Raw genomic sequence first — 23,160 nt, forward strand, 5'->3', positions numbered from 1 at the left:
CCTCCCCCTTTTTAATCCTTTCTCACCTCAGCCAGGTGCTCTGGTTTGGACTCAGGTCTCCTGCTGGACAGAAGCTCAGAGATGCATTTGTGCAAAAGGAGATCGATTCTATTTAATGAATGTGAAATTAAATTAGTTTGTGTGTTTGACTTGTGTGTGTGTATATATATATATAAAAACCTAACCATGAAAAAGCTAAATATTCAATCAAAAATGAAAAAAATCCAAGGATGATTAGAAGATTTTGAAAGTCGGTCTCCTCCTGGATTGGGCGACAATCTGGGAAAAAAAAAAAAAACCTGAACTTGTATTGGATTTTACTGTAACCCCCTGGAAGAAGCAGAGGGAAAAAGAGAGCTGACCGTGTTAGATGCAGACAATTAATTGATTCACCACCAAGCAGTCACTGATTTAACAACAAAAAACCCCTCACAATAATTATGTAAGACTAGTCCTTGCTGTGACCTTGAAATCAGTTTAATCCAATTACAAAGTTAACATTAAACATTATTCTACAGAAGTCTAATCACTAGTATTTTGAGATGTTGCACAAAATGACAGAAGCCTAAGAACGTGTGTACATGCATCTGCGTGTGAAACTGTGGATTTCAGCATTCGGTGCGTCTGCATAACAAATTCAGGATGACATCACATGTCCACAACTATACATTTCTTCTCTTTTGGTTTGGGCCTTCTATCCACACTCGGATGGCGTTTTCAGTCTGCAAAAACGGATTCGCAAAAGTAAATAAACAGCAGGTGGAAATGATGCAGGTCAAAACTAAAATACGGACATGGGAGGATTTTTACACAAAAACCACCAATTGATGTGGATCACTGCAGACGTTGCCACTCACACTGATGTTGATTTGCACACTGGGTACACTGAACACACTCGTTCCAATGTAGAAAATGATCAACAGGGATAGAATAGAAATTTGAATAGAAATTGATTATTTTGTACAATCATGCAGCAGCCGAATCAGAGCCAATCAGGGTCCATCAGTAAGCGCAAAAGCTTTTATAGAAAATTTTATTCAACATACATTTTTCAGCAAAAAGGCAATATACAGGAATAATTGTTGTACACTGCTGCTACACGGAGGAATTGGACACGGGGTGGAAGGGAGGGGAGTTGGAGGGGGGTCTGGGAATTGGACTCAAAAAAATGTGATTCGCATCTGCACTTAAAATAAACTGGAGCAATTAAGTTGAGGAAAAAAAATAAATTTGAATAAAACGAAACGGTGTCCAAAATAAAACTACACAATGAATATGAACATCTGGATCGATCTGTACCCAACAAAAGTGTGTCTTTAATTTTACATGTCCATTTCTTTTTAAATATACAATTTTAAATGTTTGTCTTTACAAAGCCGACTATGCACTCGGGAGCATGCCTCCTTCGGTGCTTAGAAGGAAACATCAACAACAACAACAAAAAAAAAAAAGAAGTGAGAAAGGAACAAAACTAAACAAAACCCAACAATTTTTTTTTCTTTTTTTATGCTGGTTTCTCTACATCCTGAACCAGTCTAGCGAAAGTCTGCAGCCTCCTGCTAACGAAGGACGAATGTGGAGCAACGCCGGCTCCGATCCCACGGCAAAAACGAGAGAGGAACAAAAACCAGAGAGAAAGTAAGAGAGAGAAAGAAAGTAAGTAAGAGAGAGAGATAGAGAAGCGTAAGAAGGTGTGCTGAGGGAGAGAAAGAGAAAAGGAACACACGGGGGGCCTCGGGGCCAAAACACGACCAAAGATTACATTTAGCGCTGTGGAGAAATGTAAAACCTTCAGTATTAAGTGCCAACATGCAAAATGAAGTACAGACGATTCATTTCGTTTGTTGTTTGTTTTTAAAACAATGCCGTGGATCTTTATTTTTAGCATACAAGTGTTTTTTTTTTCCCCCATGAAAGAGACGACTGAATTCTTAACCGAACTAAGCGAAAATTGTGTAAACATGGAAAGGGGGAGAACAAAACAAAACAAAATCCTAGCTTTGCGCTAAGGGACGAGAAAACACGGAACTGCATCTGAGTAAGCTTCAGCCATCAGCGGTGTCCTTTTTGGTTAAATATCCTCGACATCCATGCGTTCGCAAACTTATTTTTTTTTTACCGTCCTCCTCCCTCCATCACTACACACACACAGCAGATTTCCTGCCGTAACAATTCTTTAAAACCAAAATTTTTTAAAAGAAAACAAAACCCAAGAAGAAAAAAAACGAAGAGAAAAAACAAAACAAAAAAACCTGTCTAGAAAGTTCATACTGTTCCCCCGTTTGTTAAAATTCAATTCATTCTCCCGACAAAACACAGGAAAGCGACAGAGAGCTTCTAAAGGAAGGGGCGGGGGAAGAAAAAGAATAAAGAAAACTGATGAGTAGGAACTCTGGTTTGCTGAAGACTTCATCGGCAGGGTTCTGTGTAACCGCAGGGCAGGTGGTAAAAAGTGGTGCGCACACACACACACACACACACACACACACACACACACAACTTCTGGTTAGAGTCTTTAATAAGGGTTGGTTAGGGCGAAGAGAGAGACAGCGCGTCAGTTGTGAATCTTGATAGCCTTCTCCAGGTATGTGTAGCGGCCTCGCTTCGGCGCTTTGTTGAAGTGGTCGAGCCCTAACCAAGGTCTCGGGTGGGACATGTTTCCTGCGGAAGAGGGAAAAAAAAAAACGAACATGAAACCTTCTGAAACACGTGATCAAGTGATCCAAATGGTTCTTAGACTTAATATGTAACTAGCGTGTTCTATTTCTAGTTTGAACAGTGAAGGACTGGGTGGTTAATTCATTTCCTGTTACAGCGATGTGCGCAAACATTACGTCTAGTAGATTAGACTCGTGCACGATTCAGCCTATTAAAATGCATTTAGAATGATAAAATTGTTTCCCCTCCAAGAATCATCTATTAAAAAGTATTATATACAACATACATTATATTAATATTATAATACTCATTTCTGTTGCTTGGTAACAGCTAACAAGTCTTATTATTCTATTGCCTGATTAATTGTAAGAATTTTACTCAAAAGACGATGCACGCTTGTAGAAAAACGAGCTTTATAAAAGAAAAGAAAAAAGTCTGTAAAAAATCATCATCTAACTTATTGAAAACAAATCAATTTTAGGAGTCAGCTGTCCACGGTAGTCCTTAAGGTACCAGGCGCAATAATACTCAAAATATCGTCTCGTTATCTTCAACAACAAAATTAATACAATTCCGCACAGCTCGGTTCTGAAGTGTTACGGAGCGTAAAGGAACATACCCGGCTGTGGCTCGAAGTCCTTCAGGTTCACTTCGTAGTCGTCCTCGTTGATGTACTGGTGCCGGCCCATCATCACGATCGCAAACTTAAACTATACAGGGCAATAAAGTGAGATCAAAAAAATGAACAAAAGCATTACAAGCTGCACATTGATTAATTACAAGAGCTCTGAAAGTAAACAACGCCGGACCAAACAGGGCTGAAACATGGTGGAAATACAGAACGCCGTGTGAGCGTGTTCTCCGCACAGAAACAAAGAGACACATAATCGCTCTGTACAGTGTTTTACATTTTATAATCTACACCTTGTGTTTACATCACCCTGACTCCCAATCAGACAATGGCTATACACACCGGTCAGTCATAACATTATGACCACCTGCCTAATATTGTGTTGGTCCCCTTTTAGCTGCTTAAACAGTCGTGACCCGTCGATCAAGAACATTAACTTCAACAATTTAAGCTACAGGAGCTCGTCTGTTGGATCGGACCACACGGACCAGCCTTCGCTCCCCACGTGCATCAATGAGCCTTTGGCCGCCCACGACCCTGTCCCTTCCTTGGAGCACTTTTGATAGTTTCTGACCACTGCAGACCAGGAACAGCCCACAAGAGCTGCAGTTTTGGAGATGCTCCGTCTAGCTTTCACATTTTTCCTGCTTCTAATGCATTTACTTTGAGGTCAAAATGTTCACATGCTGCCTAGTAAATATATCCACCCACTAACAGATGCCATAATGCAGAGATAAGTAGTGTTATTTATCTCAATTGGGATAGATATTATAAATATATATATAAAATTTGTAGCACCATTGGTCATTTACCTTTTCAAACTCTTTCTCCTGGATATCCAGCATGCTCTGGATCCTCTTCATCACCTCTCTGAAAGGCTCGGCCTGAAAAAACAGCACACAGAGACTTGGTGTTTAATGCTCATTAACATCTCGAAAACACACAACTGTGTTTCAATGCTCGTGAGAACTAAACATTGGGGGGGGGGGGGGGGGGGAAGCTCGGTGGGTGGAGGTGGAGCAAAAATTCTAAATCGTCAAATCAGCCCCAAAGCGACCAAACGCACCTGACGAATCTTAAGCAAGAACGGAATTCCGAAAGTCCCGAAGACCTCCTTGTGGAAATGTGCAACTGGAATCAGCATCTCGTTCTCCTTATCCAGGTCGACCTGGTCCAGAGGGATTTCCTAAGTGACACACGCACACAAAAGTATAAAATACACACCTGGACTTTCGCAACACTATTTAATAATTTTTTTTAATAAGGGAATGAATCTGGATTTACGAAATAAAGCAAAGTTCTGAGGGAAGCGGAGCAAATGAGATCTCACCTCTATTCTGAACGTCCGACTGGCCGCGGGAGATAGACATTCTAGCAGTTCGTCCTCCTGGTGAACCCCAATAATTTTGTAGCTTACGATTTCTAACAGCCTGCAGGTAGGAGGGAGAGAGAGAGAGGGAGAGGGAGAGAGAGAAAAAAAAATTAGGTTTCATTTAAGCCGTATATAAAAGCAGCAACAGCGATGAGAAGGAGTGAAACAAAACGTAAAACGTCAATCTTTCTATTTATTATTTGTTTATTAAGATGTTTCGCCCAAGCCTTCCACAGGGATAAAGACAGAACCAAATAAAATTAAACCTGGAACACACACACACACACACACACACACACACACACACACACACACACACGAGTAGCGGTTTATACCTGAGCTTCTCTGATCCTTTGTCTGAGAGCTCCACTGCCTTTTTACATTCCTCGAGAAGGTCTCGAACACAGCCATGCTTGTCTGGGTATAGTGTGATCTCCTGGAGAACAGAGGCAAAGTCAGGAACAGCTCAGACGTACAAATTATACATCTAAATACAAAAAAAGCTCCTTGAGGAACTCGCTGTACCTCCTCCCGAAACTGACTGTTGAGCCATATGGATTTGAAACTCCTCCGGTTTTCAAAGTCTGTGATCTTCATCTTGAGCTGTGAGAGGCGAGAAGAGACATGAATTAATCAGAGGACCGGCGCTGAACTTGCATGGTGGGGCTCAGGTTCCTGTGTTCAACATGTCACTCTATGCAGAAGTGTGAGCGAACATGGTGTTCATCATTTAATGTTTATTCACGCATATTTCTCCCTCCGTTATGGCCTTCCATCCCCACCGAGACGCGTTTTCAATTGTCAAAACCTGCGCTATTTGAAAACGCTCTCAAATAGCTAACAGGAGGAAAAGGCGCAGGTTGAAGCGTGTTTTCTGTTTTGCTTGCTCCCGCGCGTTACGGGCACGTGAGCGTTTTCGGACGGTTCAGTGCAGACGAGAAGCTTTTGGCAAGCGCAAGTGTGGAGCATTTGTAGATGGTAATTTGATGTGGATTAGTGTAGACGTGGCCTCAGATGTCTTACCTGTTGATAGTAGAGCTTCTTGGGCTGCCGTGGTTTGAAGAACTGCAGCAGGTCTCGGAGAGTTCCTTCGTAGTTGTGCCTGAGTGGGTTTCCCGGGCCGTCTCTATACCTGGAGGGAAAATCCAGCTGCTATAAATAATAAGCAATTGATTGCTGTCTTTGGTCATATTAAGTTGAACAAACTTACCCCTGTGACTTGAAGAACTGTAGTAGCATGGGGTCAGTGTTTAACCTCTGTGCAACAGTCTTCGCCACCTACAAATATGAAAAAATAAATTAATTGTTCAGGTGGAGGCTTTATATATTCCCTTGTTATGTTAGTCTATTTATTATTGGGCAAAGTAAATAAAAACATGTGCATAAGATATTAATATTGCTCTGAAAAGTTCATTTATGTGGTGAAAACTGAATTAGAAGAAAGAATGACTCGTGAAGGAGGCGTGGCCAGTAAAAGTTGGGTGTGGCTTCTGTAATCTGGGTCAGTAAAGAAAGCGTGGGTATTTTTATTCATAATTAACTGCAGAATAGAACCAATGACCCGTATGGCATTAAATTATCAGCTGCTTCAAACAATGAATTTGGTGCTTAAACACGACCACACACACACACACACACACACACACACACACAATCTATTTATATTCCCATTGTCACACAGTCAAGGTCAGTTAATTTTAACACGGCGAACCTGGAAGTAGTTCATTCTGTTGGATAGTGTAACGACGAAGCCCGGGTCGTTGTGGATGGTTTTGTCGCAGAAGATGACGTCGACGCGGTGGTACAAGTCTCTAAAGTAGTCTTTTGCCGTTGGCAGCTCACTGGTCTCGTTGTCTGGGTCGTCCCTGTTAGACGGAAAACAGGAAGGGTCATTTAGAAACGTTATTTTATTCCACTGATGAACTCAACTGAAGCCATGGAAGCGAACTGAGGAAAGAAGGCGTACTTCTGGAACACGATTATGTCTCCGTCCATGAGCTCGTCCAGAGCTTTATCCAAGGAGACATCAAAGTCCTGTATCCGCTCTGTTAAATTCGGTTTAACTTCCTGTCGAGACCATCAAAGACGAACACGTTAGCAAAAAAACTATACTGAACGACGGAGAGAACGGAGAGAACGTACCTCATAGAGGAGAAGACTAGTTCCCTGCTGAAACCCTGCTCTTTCACACATGACGGGCAGCAAGTCTCCTGATCAGGGGAGAGGGAAATATGGGAATAAATGTACAAAATATCAGGTTAGCCTAAAACAGGGAACTTTAAAATGCAGTTTAATTTCTACCTTTGCACGTTTAATCAATCACATGCACACAGCACACTTACTGCAGGGCCACAGGAATATTAAAGCCAGAGTTCTGAGTTTGAGTCTCAAGATTACATCCATGCAGGTACGTTTTGATTTAAGTTGGGTAAATATATTTTATATATGGTATTAAAGTATAACTAGCAAATACTAAACTGTGTTTATACGTAAACAACCCAATAAATAAGACGTGCTAAATGCAAGTTAGCACTATTTTATTGACAATTTATGAGTCTAGCTGTAAAGCTCTTTCATTTACCTTCTGCCTGCCAGCTTTCTGTTCTCATACAGAGCAACAATACTGATTACAAGTTCGGCCATGAATGTTTTTCAAAGAAGTATGCGTTTATTTGATCAAAAATACAGAACAATCCAGTAATATTGTGATATATATATTAGCAAATATCTAACTTCTACTTGGAATTGAATCAGTCCAAAAATTAGATTAGTTACTATTAGTACATTAGTTTGCATTCGTCAGTTTTTAGCCAATCTAAATGTTTATATTTGTTATATGATACAGTTGATCTAAATGTCCCCAAATTTCTAATTACTTCCCATGAATTCCTGGTAAATTTCCAAATTTTTTCCAGATGAAGTCCCAGCTAAAATTCCCGAAAAATTTCCCGCCCCTTTTGCAACCCTCATCTTCACCCAGCGGAAGTTCGGTTGAAGTGACTTACGTATTTTACAGGATATAGGTGTGTAGATATGTCCACAATAATTTAAGCTTCTGGTTTTTGGGTCGTACATCTTCAAGAACAACATGACATCATCTGAAAACGAAAGGAAGTTAAAGAATGATGAACCGGAACGTCAAGAGGGAAAAAAAAAATCCAGCCGATGAGATGTACACGTGCGATGCATTTACACCACTCACGGTCTTTGTCGAACTTGGGCAACGTCGCACCGCTGGATGCCATTTCTGGATCTACCGTTTCCAAAAATATTGTCCAGGGATTCTCGTTATCACTCAAGTCAATCATCTAGTGGGCGAAGCAGAGCAAAGTGTCTCAGACATGATATGGAAGTGTAGAAGCAGCAGGATCGTGAATTATGTCTGTGGGTTTTGCTCATCACTTACAGACTTGTTGCAGTCTGCCTCGTAGTCCAACATGGCCGGCCTCTTGGTGCCATTGCTCCTGGCCTGCATGGGCCACAGCCGCATCTGGTCCTGTGGGAAACCCTGCACACAATCCATAGGATATTAACCACCACTGAGTTGAGTAGAGTACAGAGAAAGGAGATTCTTATCTGCTCTGTGCAAAAGGAGTATGATTGAAAAAAGTAAAGGGACCTAGAAACATCACAATCTTCTTTATGAATATGAATTTAGGAACGCCTACTTGCCCTGCTGCTGGTTAACCTACAACTGACCGAGTTATTGAGAGGTTTCAGCATTAGCGATTAGACCAGGGGTGTCTAATCGTTTTCCACAAAAGGACCGGTGTGGGTGCACAGGGTTTTTAAGACCTTAAGACAACAAAGAATGAAATCGTAAATGTACTTTTTGGTATCAAGACATAAGACCTTAAGACCTAGAACAGCAAATGTAAGACTTGGACCTGGTGCAGGTTTTCATTCCAACCAAATTCCACCCCGTTTAAATCTAATGATGTGACCCTTCATTGGTTGGGATGAAAACCTGCACCCACACCGGCGCTTTGTGGAATTAATTTTATGAGAGAAGGAAAACTGGTCGGAATAAAGCTCAACAGAGCATTAATTCTGTTCTTTCTGTACTAGACACTGTCAGGAAACGAAGCTTGGTATTCTTGGCTGCTTTAGCAAAGCGGGATTTTCTTACAGGATCAAAAAAAGTCTTTGTACTGAGCGACTCCAGGAGCTCTAAAGGGCACAGCGTGTACCACTGTCAGGACTGAAGAGTGTGTCGAGTGGTGTGCCGAGGCGTGCGCTGTGAAGCTCACCATGGTCTGAGAGAGGTTCTGCACAAACTCTGCCAGGGTGGAGCTCTTTAGCACTTTAAACACCGTGTACTTGACTTTCTCTTCGTCGTACATGTCGTTGCCCTGGTGGCCGCAAAATTGGTCCTCGGTCACCATCTTTTTAAAAAAAATAACACACACAAACATACCTTAGAGAACCTGCACATACACTCTACCTGAACAGAGCTCAACTTTATCACTGAGAAAAATCACAGTGTTCTTACCTGCACTTGCATGTAGAGATGAGCTTCCTGACGCTCCTTCCGTTTCTGTGCCTCCACACGCTTCTCCTCCTGCAGTCTCTCCACCAGCTGCTGAGGGATGTCTATGTCTGTAACCGGCTGCAGAACCTCACCTACACATACACAGCTCATAAATCTCCATGACAGCATGAGACCATCATGACATTGCACATGACATTATATCAATCTAATTAAAGAACTGGTGTTTATGTTCAAATCAGCCCTCTGCTGGCCACTACATGAACTACAAGCAACTCTAAGCTGTCTCAAAACGTCAGTAATTAATCTAATCTGCAGTGTCCAGAACTCTAAAATCATTTAGAGGCATTATGTCTCCTTCACTACTACTTGCACACAAAAAGAGCAGGTTTCAGTTCGTTTAGAGAGAAACGTTAGAAATGAAACACTCATACTGAGCTTCGACTCTCTGATGTAGACCAGCATGTAGGCGTTGGTGCAGTGGCGCACGGAGAGGTCGTCGTCATGGCCGCCGTAGTTGTGCTCGATGGCCTCTTCTTTAGTGCATCGGGAAACGACATCGTCGTCGAACTTGCACCACTGGTTTTAAGGGGGAAACAAATGAATTCACGCCGGTTTGTGTTCTTAACACGCGCACACAATCCACATTTTATACAAATGTTACATTACACTACAAAAAAACCCAAGAAAATCTCAACAGCATGAGGGTCCAGGATCATTGTTAAAGAAACAGTATAGGATTCATTTGGATTGATAAATTACAGTATGAAAAACCATCTAATAAAACAATGATATTGGGATCCACAGAAGGGAAGAGCCTCCAAGATTCGTTAATGGTAAACACTAAGATAGAGCCGAGCAACATTGTGATCATTTATGCGGATATTTTGGATAAATAAGTAATTAAATTAAAACCGATTGCTACATCTGCTATTCTTTTAATTTACAGCAGTGTTACAGATCTCGGCTTTTAATACACGGCTTCAGGGTTGATTTTAGTTCGTAAAAATATTTAAAAATATACTGCCTTGTCACTAATCCCAATGTTAAAAGCAGCAAGAAAAGGATCACAAGATCACTGTTCTATTAAAATCATTCATTTGACTGATGTCTAAAAAGCTTATTTACTTCATGCTTGCACTGATGTAGATCTGGTTGTTATTGAGCACGTACTAAATAACACCGCAACATCACACTTATCATCAGCTGTGAAAATATATAAAATATGGACACCAAATCACATGGACTCATGTATTAGTAGCTATTCGAGGCCAAACAGGGTCAAAATTCCAGGCCAGGCAAAGTATTGATGAATCATGCAGCAAATACAACCAACAGAACTATAGATGAACATAGAGACTTTAGACAGATGCGAGTCTGTAAAACTAAACATGAAGTTTCAATGTCTTCGTCAATGCGTTAATATAACCGATGTTTTGTGATTGTCGTTATACCGCAGCAATGTAGAATTCAAAATTCTTTGTTTACATTAACGTTCTAACGCTTTAGCGTTTCTATGGTAACGGACGGCCCTAGCACGTGAAATCGTAAATCACTGCCAGCTGCTGCGGTATAAGAGGAATAAAAACTACCTGAGTGGCGAGTTTCAGACAGACACCTGTCTTAGGCGTGAATATGTTCATCCATAATTAAACCCCCCCCACCCAAAAATAAGGAAATGGTCCTCACTATTGGCTCCGTGACACTCACTTTGCCGTCTCCTTTGGGGTTGAGATAGACGACGTAGTGACCGCCGTGGTTGTCTCCGCTGTGCACCAACACGGCGTGGAGGATGTAGTTGGCTGGGTCCTTGACATCCGGCTTCTGGAGGAACTCGTCCAGAGGTAACTGGTCAGGAAATTCGAACCTGAGGACGTGAGAGTAATAATCAACACACACACACACACACACACCTGGACTTTCATAAGCAGAGAACAGAGATTACAGCAGCTGCGAACTTCAGAGTCATGGATTGCTGTTTTGATGAGTCACTCGTGGGGTTATTTGGAGCTCTTTTTTTAAGTTTACAAAACTTTCCATGGGAATTATCTGGGAGTTTACAAAATTGCAGGATTGCCTATAATGTAGAAATCTTGCAGGATAATCTCAGTTAAAACAACCAGATCGAATGCAATTGCAGTTGAATTTTTACCCTGCACATTCCATCACATGCACACAGCACATTTACTGCAAGGCCAGTATCTGTATTAGTATGCGTGCATGTCAGTTTATATAAATTCCTGGTAAGCTTCCGATTTGGAATATTTCTCAGATTAAGTTCCTATAAAAAGTTCCTGGAAATTTTCTGCATCTGCCGTGTACGTGTGTGTCCCCCCCCCCCCCCCCTCACCCCCGCACAAAATGAAGATCAAGTCCAAATATCGTTCCACTATGACTGATGTTCATTAGTCTGCAGCTGCCATCTGGACTACGTAACCCTGTCTGACTCCACTCAGTGCAAGTCATCAGTGTAGTGACCACAAGTGTGTGTGCGCGTGTTATCAACGTTACAATGAAGCGCTATTCCAGTGTTCTTACCTGTCGTTTATTTTTATATTTTGGTCTGTTTGCGGGTCGTACATAAACCTCATCAGCTGTAAGTGCAGGATGGGAGGAAAAGTGAGGAATTTCACTCCCTTCTCAGCTTCCTGGGGGGAAAAAAAAACAACAACACACCAGAAGTCAGAATCATAATGAGCCGAGCGACAGAGTGAGAGCGCGTGTGGGCGGTTTAATTGCAAATCGTAAAGAGAAAAGAAAGAGAGGGATGTGCACCTGTAGGCCATGCTCCCCCGCATCGTACTTGTTATCCCCGTCGAGTTGCTCCACTGCCACGTAGTCTTTAAATGACTCAAAAACTGCGGGTGGGGAGAAAAAAAAAACCATCAGAAGAGATGTGGTTATTTATCACCTATGGAAATAATCATGTGTTCATGACACAACAATAAGGAAATCACAATATTAAACTGCAATACACCAGTATTATAAAACCAAATAAAGAGAACTCACTGTTTTTCTTTCCCTTTATGCTGAGCTGGATGTCGTAGTAATCCTCTATTCGCTCAGATCTATAATCCACGTGCTTACACTGGATGTACGACTGCAAATCAAACACCAATCTCAGTGAATAAAAAACAAAAACGAAAAACTATTGCGCACACAGACACACGCACAGGAAAAATAACAGAATACTAGGGAAATTGTTTGGTTGCAGCTGCTTTTAGATTCAATCTTTTAGATAATCTTTAATTTTATTTATTTAATTATATGAAATATGTAGCAGCAGTGAAAACAGGACACAGAACAGTTATAGTAATGAAAGTTAGTGCAGCACGTGTAACACTTATTATAGTTGCACTAAAAAGGTGAGCCAGCTTACCACCATCTTTCCTCTGAAGAGCTTCGGGATGGTTCCTTCCACGCATGTGCCCTTCATCTTGTTCTCAACGTTGTCCAGGAGCTGGAAAAAAGACTAGGATTAGGTCTCGTTTGCATTTGGATGAGTTACGAGTGAGAATATTTCTACTTTAAACTCACCACCCTGCACAGCTCCTGGACATCATGCTGCATAAAACTGTCCAATGTCTCCCACCTGACCAACACACACACACATAGTATGTAGGGAAAACGATCATGGATGCTCATATTGAATGAAAGCACTCAATATAACCCTTAAAACCAAGTCAACAATCATAACGGTATTATGTTTTATATAATTGACTGTAGCTGAACTCAGTACATACAGTACTAAGTCTAGAATTTAATTCTATTTGTCTCCTGTTCACATACCCGAAAGACTTGGTCAGTTTCTTTGTGCCGACAGGTTTATCGCTGTGCTGGAGCTCGTAGAAGACCCTCTGCAGTGCCAGGGGAACACTTTTGGAGGAGTCGTCACCCTCTGTGGGCATCATGTAGACCGCCTAGGAGTGAACAAACCCTTTATATAAACGATAACTTAACGTAGGGAACGATCTTTACTTATAGGTGGAGTATAAATGAAAGGTTAAGACCAGGAGGCACCAATAGTCATGCACAAATAAAAAAAACTAATTAGGCCAAAAAAAATTTCATCTAATTAAAAAACTTCCCAATAGTGGCAATAAAAATGCAATTAGGATTTCACTTTCCTGTGATTGTGTTTTTGTTTTTATTACAAATCTAGTCTAGCAATAGAGAACCCAGAGAGGAGGAAGGAAAAACAAAACAAAACAAAAAACAACTAAACAAAACCGCTGGGATTTTTTTTGCTAAATGGTCCACACACACAGGGGAAAAACTAATAAATACATAAATCACCAAACAGGAAGTGAGATCTCAACAAATAAGCATTGACTAAATTAATATATTAAAACTATATCAAAAACAAGATGCGCAAAGATCTCTGATCAGAGGCTTAATGCTTTTATTATATGTCTCTGGTATTCTAGTAGTATATGACCACCTGCGCCTCAAAGCTATATAGTTCACTCAGGACATGTAAAGGAGAGATGTAAAGAATGGTTGGTTTGTTACCCGTCTGAGCTGGTTGGTGAAGAAGAGCGTTTGCAGCAGACTGTTCATGTAGCATGTGGCTCCTTGGTTCTTTAATCCTACATATCCTGTATGCTTCTTTGAATCCCATCTATACACAGAATTTTACAAAATCTCTTTAATTTACCGTTTAATAAATATATCTGAAACGTCGGCTGTGTATCGCCGGGCGTTACTCACGCTACACCATGAGGAGCATCGGCCTGGACAGAAACCTCGAACGTGACCTTATCATCTTCCACAAAGCCTCTCTCCGGGTCAGTAACGTCCTGAAAAACACACACCCCTAAGTAAGAACAGAGGCTCGACAAATCAAAAAGAAAAATCATTAAAAAATCTCGATATAAATCAGTGTCACTCACGCTCCATGACATGAAGTTGGAGAAACCCCAGTCGTTTTCTTTGTGGAAGAACAGGTGGCTGATGCGCCGGCTGAACGACTTCTCGTCGTCCTTGTAGTTGATGATCTTCAGCATTGCTTGAGCGTGACACGACCATGACCTGAGAGCGAGGAGAAACGCAAAACATAACTGCAAAGGTGTTCTGATGAAGTAAATCCCTTTTTGAGAAGCAGGACAAAGCCAGAATGCAAAGTCGTCACGGGAAAAATCCTTTTAAATCTGCGAATCAGAACGCATCACTAATCATCACTGGAGCAGCAAACAAGAGAACAATTTCTGGTAAATTTACAGAAACTTTCAATGGGAAATGGACATACTTGCAAACTAATACAGTATTACAGTATACAGTAAATAATTTTTTACTTCAATTGTAACATTTTGTTGCACAATCGCTTACACACATCACAAGGAGGTTCCAAACTAATTTATGTAATTTGCATAAATACTCGTCAAGATGAATTTTTTGATGTGTGGGATTCGAGAAATGATGTATGTTATCGAGGAATGCACAGTGCATGTAGGGGGTGTGGCCTCCCGTGTGCATGCAATTGATGAATGTGCAGGAAAGAATGTTTTTTTTTTTTTTCTCCATTTCAGTTCCCCTTTACAGGCTAACCTGCAATTTTGTAACCTCCCAATATATTCCAGTTAATCCCTAACTTTAACGTCCTGACTGTACATTATTCCCAAAATCTGCATATTTCAACAGCAGTCCCAAGCTTTTTTCTTTCTGACTATTCAGCTCCCAGACTAGATTTGATCCAGCTCCTGATACAGCGCTTTAATGCCGAGACGAGCAGGAAAGTTTCAGCGTCAGCAGCACTGACACGCTGCCAGCATGCTCCGAAATTGCCAAAGAGAAGTGTGCCGAGCGTCAGCAAAACACGGCCAAGGCAAAATAAATAAAAACAACCGACGGCTTTGTACGAGCCGCAAACGAGAAACGTGAGACCCGGCGAGGACTTACGTGGAGTCGGACTCTGCGTTGCACTGCAGGAAAAAGCCGACGCTCTTCTGGTGAGGCCGGTCGGGGTAAAAACGAGGCATGACCATGATCTTCCACGGCAGGTTCCTCACAAAGCACGACGGGCTGAGCACCGACTCGCTCAGCCGGCTGAAGCGCTCCACCACGAAGCGGAAGGTGGCCTCGGAACGCCAGCTCGTATCTGTGGAGTTTTGAGTACAGCGTTAGAGGACGTCACAAACGCTCAGTCAGGAGGCGTCCCTTCCATCTGCGGAGTGTGAGCTTTATCCAAGTTTATTTATAAACAAAATATACAGCGCTATAAAGTGTCAGAAACAGAAAGGAGACACCCAACACCGACACTAAGTGCTCTGATGTGAGGGGGTTTCTATATTTAGACTTCGTTAAATCTTTAGGACAAAGAGAAATCGTAATAAACACACCTCCTGTTGCATGTATGGACCATCAGGTAGCCCAGGACAAACATTGTGCATCTATTTGTATCGATTATTAGCAACAACAACAACAAAAAGAGTACCTAAATAAACTACAGGGCATTTAAAGAGTTACAAACCATTTAGATCACGTTACATTACTTCGTTATTTACATCATACGTTCTGGGTGTTCACTCTTACACGCTACACGTTATCTAAGCTGCTCAATCATCTTTGTAAAACATTCTCCCACAGGTTCCTGTTATTTCAGACTCCCTAAAAAACCCTATATGGACAAGATTGACTTTACATAGGGACACTTCCTATTCTACAGGCACTCAACGAACAGCTGCCCAAATTGCCCATGTCTTTGTTTGAAATGTTTTGAGTCATTGATGTTTTGATTTTTTTTAAATAATAATAATACCAATAATAATAATAATAATAATGTAGGGCTGCAGCTATTGATTATATTAGTAATTGGGTATTCGACCAGTTATTCGGATATGAAGCACTTTTCCTTTATCAAAGAGCATTACAAAATATATAAGAGAAAGTAAGACAGGTCTCTTAAAATCAACAAGTAATTTTTTTTTATTGAAAGTAAAAGTTTTATTGCTGAAATTGCACACAAGATTATCTGTGAAGTTAATTGCCAAAATTATATCAAAAATCAAATACACATACGGTGAGGAAAATAAGTATTTTAACACGCTGCTATTTTTGCAAGTTCTCCCACTTAGAAATCATGGAGGGGTCTGAAATTGTCATCGTAGGTGCATGTCCACTGTGAGAGACAATCTAAAAAAAAAAAAAAAATCCAGAAATCACTATATGATTTTTAAACTATTTATTTGTATGATACAGCTGCAAATAAGTATTTGAACACCTGTCTATCAGCTAGAATTCTGACCCTCAAAGACCTGTTAGTCTGCCTTTAAAATGTCCACCTCCACTACATTTATTATCCTAAATTAGATGCACCTGTTTGAGGTCGTTAGCTGCATAAAGACACCTGTCCACCCCATACAATCAGTAAGAATCCAACTACTAACATGGCCAAGACCAAAGAGCTGTCCAAAGACACTAGAGACAAAATTGTACACCTCCACAAGGCTGGAAAGGGCTACGGGGAAATTGCCAAGCAGCTTGGTGAAAAAAGAAAGCATGGAAAATGAAAGAAGCTAAACATGACTGTCAATCTCCCTCGGACTGGGGCTCCATGCAAGATCTCACCTCGTGGGGTCTCAATGATCCTCAGGAAGGTGAGAAATCAGCCCAGAACTACACGGGAGGAGCTGGTCAATGACCTGAAAAGAGCTGGGACCACCGTTTCCAAGGTTACTGTTGGTAATACAGTAAGACGTCATGGTTTGAAATCATGCATGGCACAGAAGGTTCCCCTGCTTAAACCAGCACATGTCCAGGTACGTCTTAAGTTTGCCAATGACCATTTGGATGATCCAGAGGAGTCATGGCAGAAAGTCATGTGGTCAGATAAGACCAAAATAGAACTTTTGGGTCATAATTCCACTAAACGTGTTTGGAGGAAGAAGAATGATGAGTACCATCCCAAGAACACCATCCCTACTGTGAAGCATGGGGGTGGTAGCATCATGCTTTGGGGGTGTTTTTCTGCAAATGGGACAGGGCTCCATGATTTCTAAGTGGGAGAACTTGCAAAATAGCAGGGTGTTCAAATACTTATTTTCCTCACTGATTATGGATAACCATTAATACAAAAAATTAACATCAATTTCAAATTACCTTAGAGTAAACGCACTGTTCGGTGGTTTTATTATTATTATTTTTTATGTTTTAGTTTGAAATTATACCAAACTTAGTCATGTCTAAATCTTCTCCTCGCCCCTCGCTGTTTTCCCCCCAGTTACTCCATTTCATTTTGCAGCGTCTTCTGTGTTTACCTGTCCAGAACGCTCCAGAGTTTAGCGGGTGGTGCGACAGTAATAATCGCCCGTGGGGAAACAATTTGCCTTTATGCATTTTTGTTGATGTTGAGATTTTAATTATAAAATATTAATACAGTACAGTGTTGTATACATAAAATAGTATTTTTGGGGTGTTGTGTGTATCACTGGCGGTTTAGTAACGTAACCACGTCGAGAACTATGTTTTGCTCTCTAATAAAGTATACAAATGCATATGTTACAGACAAACAATTAACCGCCTCGTATCTACTCGAGTGTGATCACGCGGCCGTGAGAAATAAACAGAGTTCTTAGAAATGAAATGCTCCTTCTGAAGTCTTTGACTGTTCACACATCAATGACGATACATCTAGAAAAAATACTATCAGAAACAATTGGAAACATTCTTGTCTGATGAGAACACAAGCTTTTAATTTGCACAAAATTTGAGGTCAACTAATTAATTAAACTATCTGCAAACATCAATAACAATAGTTTTGCCAGCTTGCGTCTGGAGCAGCTAAATCGCTGACGCCACGTCCTGTTTGTTTTTACATGCACGGAGAGCGCAAATATTATATTTATTAATTATTAAATATTCATATTTATATCAATTAGCACCTCTTGGTAATCTCTAATCAAAGTTCCAGCAACTGTTCGTTTCGTCTAACGATCCTGGGACACTTACAGCCTAAACACTGACATACAACTAGCTGGCATTTTGTTGAACCTGTAAGCACGATGTACGACATTAAAAAAATAAATAAATAAAACACTCGTCAGCTTACAGGCACAAAAACACAAATAAACGACAGATTGCTTTGCCTCAGCAAACACCATAGTAGGTTTTTAATTGTAATATATTTTGTGAGACTTTCCAAAGATCTGCTCCGATTGGATTCGCACTCAACGTTCACACCAACTACTGATATTCCAAAACAGCCAAGTCATTTATTTTCAATTCCCATTAGGCATCTAATGATGCACTCTGGTACCAATTTGTTTCGATACACGTATTCATCATCTCTCATCCAAAAAAAATAAAAAATCCTACATTTAACATTGTACACTAAATGTACTATCATATCTGATTGATTTAAACCATATCTGATTAAATCAAATCCACAAAAAATAAAAAGACTTGATAAAAACTGAATTAAAACCTAATAGGATGTGAAACAGGGATAGAGCTCTGAGTCGGCTAAAACGATCCTCATTTACAGCGGCTCAAAGAGGAGGGATCCTATAACCAGCGCACCACACAATACCTTTTTCCAAGTGCATGTGATTCTCATGTTGGAAAAGTCTCTGTGAAAGAGCCTGTTCATGTGACCATCATGATTTAACGCTTCAACGCTATAAAAACTTCGATCACAAACTCATTTCCACGTCTGGATGCTGTATAGGACCATGCACCAAAATTAGAGGTGGACCATAGTGAGCATCTGTGACCAGACAATCCATCTATGTTCATTTGTTTCTACAAAATAAAACAGGAAAACTAAAAATGACTGCTTTCAAAACTCATTTAATTATTTTTAAATCACATTTTTTCAGAGAACAATCATAATTTAATCCAGATATGAGAAAATATTTAGAGCTGAAAGTTCCAGCTGTTCATCTCTACATTCACCACCTGGTCTTTACTTTGACCATTGTGGTTTTTTTTTTTAATAAAAATGGCCACGTGAACCGTATGACTTGGGAACCTACTGCTCAGTAATCGCTAGAGGATGCCACGGTGGTTTTACAATGAGAAGAGAAATATGAGAACGTGTGTGTTTTTTTTTTTTTTTTTTTTTTTACATCTGCACTCACCGTCCTCCATGTCTTCTTCTGTGTTGTGTCCGTCTGTCATTGCGACATTCCCGTTGATGACTGGATTTGGAGGGATTCTTGGGGGATCATCCGTGTCCCCAGCTTGAAGAAAAAAAAAAGGGGGGGGGGGCACGTTAACATATACAGGATAGAATCATATTGACAGTAAACAGCATGTCTAATCTTAGTGTGTCTGCACAGGCAGAAACTCAGCCATGAGTAACATTCAAGTTCACACTAAACTAATGATCCTTGGAGCACTCTTGATCTGTTTGTACCTATGCTTAACATCTGGGAGAGAAATTCGCTTATTATGTACTGTATCTTCAGTTATACCCAATTGCTCCTTCACCAACCTCTGTCAACACTAATAACACATGCAAGTAGATGACTGGAAACCATGTTACTGAGGAGCACATTTGGAAAACTAATCAGCACCTTCTGGCCAAACAGGATCCGGGATCTAAAAGCTCTGTGGGGTAAACGAGCATCACATGTGGTCGATATCTGTAATAAAGCAAATCGACACACTCAGCAGATCAGAGTGTATCGAGTGTGTGTATACAAGAAGTTTATTCTTGAACATTTACATTATCTGGCAACCGCTCTCATCTAGAGAGACTTCTATTTCTCTCAATCAGCAGGTGAGAATTCAGAGCCTTGCTCAAGAGCCCATTGCGGTGGTATTTGAGCTTCTGATCAGTCCTGAAGCCTGAGCTGCCCCTTCCTACAGCAGTTTTTGCTCCCCTTTAGGGGCAGAGTCTAAAAGGTGTGATGGACTTCATAAAACCTGTAAATCGACAGGGATGGGATTTGAACCCACGTGTACAGAGCACATTAAACATGATCGCACGCGTTTAAACCTGGAGAAACACCCAACTCAAGCATGGGGGCATATGCCCTACACAGCCAGGATGCTGTTGGTGAATATGAAGAATCGGGAGGAAACGCGGATGAAAACTGCTGCACGCGTTAAAACATGGCGCTTCAACAGCACGCGACCTAACTAGTGCCCTCGCCATTACAGTCAGCCTGATCTCCGGCGGCACGCCCGCACGCGCCATTCAATCCGCTTATAAAGCGCTTATAAGCAGACCACGGCGTGACATTGTTATCGCTGATGCATTTCGGAGCTGATCCTCCCTTTAACCCCTCACCTCCCTCTTGCCCCTCCCCCCTCCACCTCCGCCATGACTCGCGCGTTACCGAACGCACATCACTGCTGTTATTATTTTACCCTCATCCCTAACTATGCTACTCAACACTACTTCATCACATAATACACACAAACAAATCCTAGGCAGAATAATACCGGGGACGGCTTAGGATACCGCGCCGTCTCCCCGCCGCATTAAAAACCCGTGGACGCACCGGAGTCGAGCGGCCTCGCGTCGCTTTAATTGATAACCGGAAAAAAAATCCCTTGTTTTTTTTCCCCTCCCATCCGCAATAATCAAAATCCACGCCTACGCGCTCAACAACTGGCTGTTCCCTCGCGTTCATCCAATCGGTGCGCGGAACACCATACCGCGCAACCAATCGTAAACGAAAGGGGGCGGGATGTGTCGGAGAACGGGTGGAGAGAAACGAGAGTCCGCCATCTTGGAATGAAAAACGCCAGATACACTCCCCCTTGTGTGCTAGTCAGACTGTTATGCGGCGATAAAATAATAATAAAAAAAAATATATTTTTTTTTATAAAAGTAAGCGAATATAAAAATGGAAAGGGACAAAAACAAATTTAATATTTATATATATAAAAATAAAAAGCACCGCTAACATAATATGAGCAAAACCACGGACTGGTCTCTCATTACGGGTTATTTATTTTTCTTCTGTTATTTATTCATTTACAATATCTAAATGCTTTAATTAAAGCCTGTAAAACTTGACAGAATGCTAACCTGTTCAATATTGCCTTACTCTCACACAAAATATTTTATTACAATGATATAAACCGCTGAAAATAAACCGCTTTAATTTGTGCGGATTCACCGTTCAGTGTTGATCATTTCTCATTCATTCATCAGTTTATGACGGAAAAAACGGATTTCTCTAAAGGACCGTTGACTGAACACATTAAAGTCTCTAAAAAAAAAAAAAAACCCATACGACTTTAGTTTAATTCAATAAAATGTCTACTGAGGATAAAAATAAAGCGGAGTATAAATCCAGATCCCTGCGGTCATTCTCGCTGTGATTAGCACCACGCTTGTTAATAGCTAGCGCTAGCTTAAAAAAAAAAAAAAAAACGGTTAGATTTATATACATCGAGCCAAAACAAATACACTGTGTACATGTTTTATCATCAGTTTGTTTTAGACTATAAAGTGATTGATTACTATACTGATGTACAGAATCCATCAGGTTAATGCGCTGCTATACTAATATAATAAACAAGCCTGTCAAATGACCCACCCCAATAAATCTATTCAACCATGTTATTAAAGATAATACCGCTTTAATGTATTATTTCTACTTATTTTCAGTAAGTCTGTGTAAAAACGCGCTAATCAGGTGTGAACACAGGCGCTAGCGTGAAAGCTAACAGCGCGAGAATGTAATGTTTACAGTCAGATGGACGCGTTTCTGTCCGAGTAAACACACCCGTGGTTTTTTATCAATAAAACCCTGAAACGAAACGTATTAAAAGCAAAGGGGTTTTTTTCTGTGCACCTTCCATTTCCATATCCTCGGGCTCGCTAAGCTGCTGCTCGCCGGCTTTCTGTTGCTGCTGCTGGCTCTGGTGATGGTTCATGGTTGCGGTGTCGCGGTCCTGGTGGTTGATGTCTTCGTCGTGATCGTCTCGGTTTCCCTCGCCCTTGTCAGGTTCGAGTTCCGTTGCGGAAGGGCTCCGGGTAGACGGAAAATGAGGGCGCACGTCGGGGCCGCGCGAGTCGGGCCGGGCCTGCGCTGACGCGACCACGGCCTTTCCTGAGGTCGGCGCCGGTGATTGAGCGAGAGAGGCCGGCGGGGGCGCAGGCAGAGAAACGCGGACGTACTTGCTCGCTATTCGCCCAATCTCGGCGCCTTTTGGTTATTCTTTTTTTTTTTCTCGAGTAAATGAATTGCGACCTTAAATCTCTCTCAAAAAAAAAATTATAACAATAATATTTTGAATGATCACAATAACAAAAACAAGGCCCAAATTCGGAACGAAAGCGTTTCTACGGAAAAACCAAACACTGCTAGCTTAGCGGAGATGCTAGTCAGCGCGAGCTAGCATAAACGTTACTAGAGCAGAAACAGTCTCTGAGGTGGGGGTGAAAATGTTCTAACTTGCTTCGGCGTATTTCCAGTCCGTGTGCCCCTCCGGTTGTCCCTGGTGTAGGGGGGAGCGAAGAAACATGCAATCCATTCAAACTGGATCGTTACCGTGAACCCGCACTCATTCAGAACAGTCCACAACGACAAAAAGGGACTGCACAGCGCATACAGGACCGACCGCTAACGGCTCCTCTGCGTCAAACGCTTCCTCCGGTCACTTTTTATTCTGTTATTATTTAAATATTAGCCCGGTTACAGGAAAGAGCGGCTTTCCCTGTCTCCCTCACCCTCTTTCTCACACACCGCTCCGTTTGGTTCGGTTCCTGATGTGCAGCGAGGACCTAAAACTCAAAATGGCGGCCGCGGTTCTCTATGAAATGTCACATCCGCACAGGGGAGCTAAACACTCACCCGGGCTCGGTCCCAAACGCCCTTCACATTCAAACACCTAGTGTGCACTTCGGAGGGGGGAGCTCTTTCCCCGCCTCTGCTGAGTCACTCGTTTAAGGAACGCAGAGCTATTTGGGAACATCATCAACTCCAGCCCAGGAACATCATCAACTCCAGCACAGAAACATCATATATTACTTACATATTTATCTGCACTTGTCAATTTGCACAATTGCTACTATTTGCATTTTGTTGCTGTGTACCTGTCTTATGTAAT

The 23,160-nt window shown here is 41.4% G+C and overlaps 1 protein-coding gene across 4 annotated transcripts; it reads right to left on the reverse strand.

The window, feature by feature from the left end:
- Nucleotides 1-1,006: 1,006 nt before the first annotated feature.
- usp7 (ubiquitin specific peptidase 7 (herpes virus-associated)) lies at nucleotides 1,007-23,002 on the reverse strand. 4 transcript variants are annotated; one of them, XM_083566477.1, is made up of 31 exons: nucleotides 21,903-23,002; nucleotides 19,227-19,328; nucleotides 15,049-15,247; nucleotides 14,043-14,181; nucleotides 13,861-13,949; nucleotides 13,663-13,771; nucleotides 12,940-13,070; nucleotides 12,688-12,742; nucleotides 12,530-12,610; nucleotides 12,160-12,250; nucleotides 11,926-12,008; nucleotides 11,689-11,798; nucleotides 10,861-11,017; nucleotides 9,585-9,729; nucleotides 9,154-9,284; nucleotides 8,912-9,046; nucleotides 8,068-8,169; nucleotides 7,864-7,969; nucleotides 7,667-7,759; nucleotides 6,804-6,871; nucleotides 6,628-6,728; nucleotides 6,373-6,526; nucleotides 5,872-5,939; nucleotides 5,685-5,793; nucleotides 5,187-5,264; nucleotides 4,997-5,097; nucleotides 4,620-4,719; nucleotides 4,356-4,475; nucleotides 4,102-4,173; nucleotides 3,278-3,368; nucleotides 1,007-2,661 (listed from the first exon to the last, which is right to left on the reverse strand). In XM_083566477.1, the coding sequence occupies exons 1-31, from the start codon at nucleotides 21,982-21,984 to the stop codon at nucleotides 2,555-2,557; spliced, it is 3,309 nt and encodes a 1,102-aa protein (XP_083422603.1). In that variant the 5' UTR covers nucleotides 21,985-23,002; the 3' UTR covers nucleotides 1,007-2,554. The 4 variants fall into 4 exon arrangements, with proteins under 4 accessions (XP_083422603.1, XP_083422602.1, XP_083422604.1 ...); XM_083566476.1 differs by having other exon boundaries at nucleotides 10,840-11,017; nucleotides 21,903-22,975; XM_083566478.1 differs by lacking the exon at nucleotides 21,903-23,002 and adding an exon at nucleotides 20,539-20,631 and having other exon boundaries at nucleotides 10,840-11,017.
- Nucleotides 23,003-23,160: the final 158 nt, after the last annotated feature.

This window comes from Silurus aristotelis (assembly GCF_946808225.1).
Source record: "Silurus aristotelis genome assembly, chromosome: 17".
In the NCBI taxonomy this organism is placed as follows: domain Eukaryota; kingdom Metazoa; phylum Chordata; class Actinopteri; order Siluriformes; family Siluridae; genus Silurus; species Silurus aristotelis.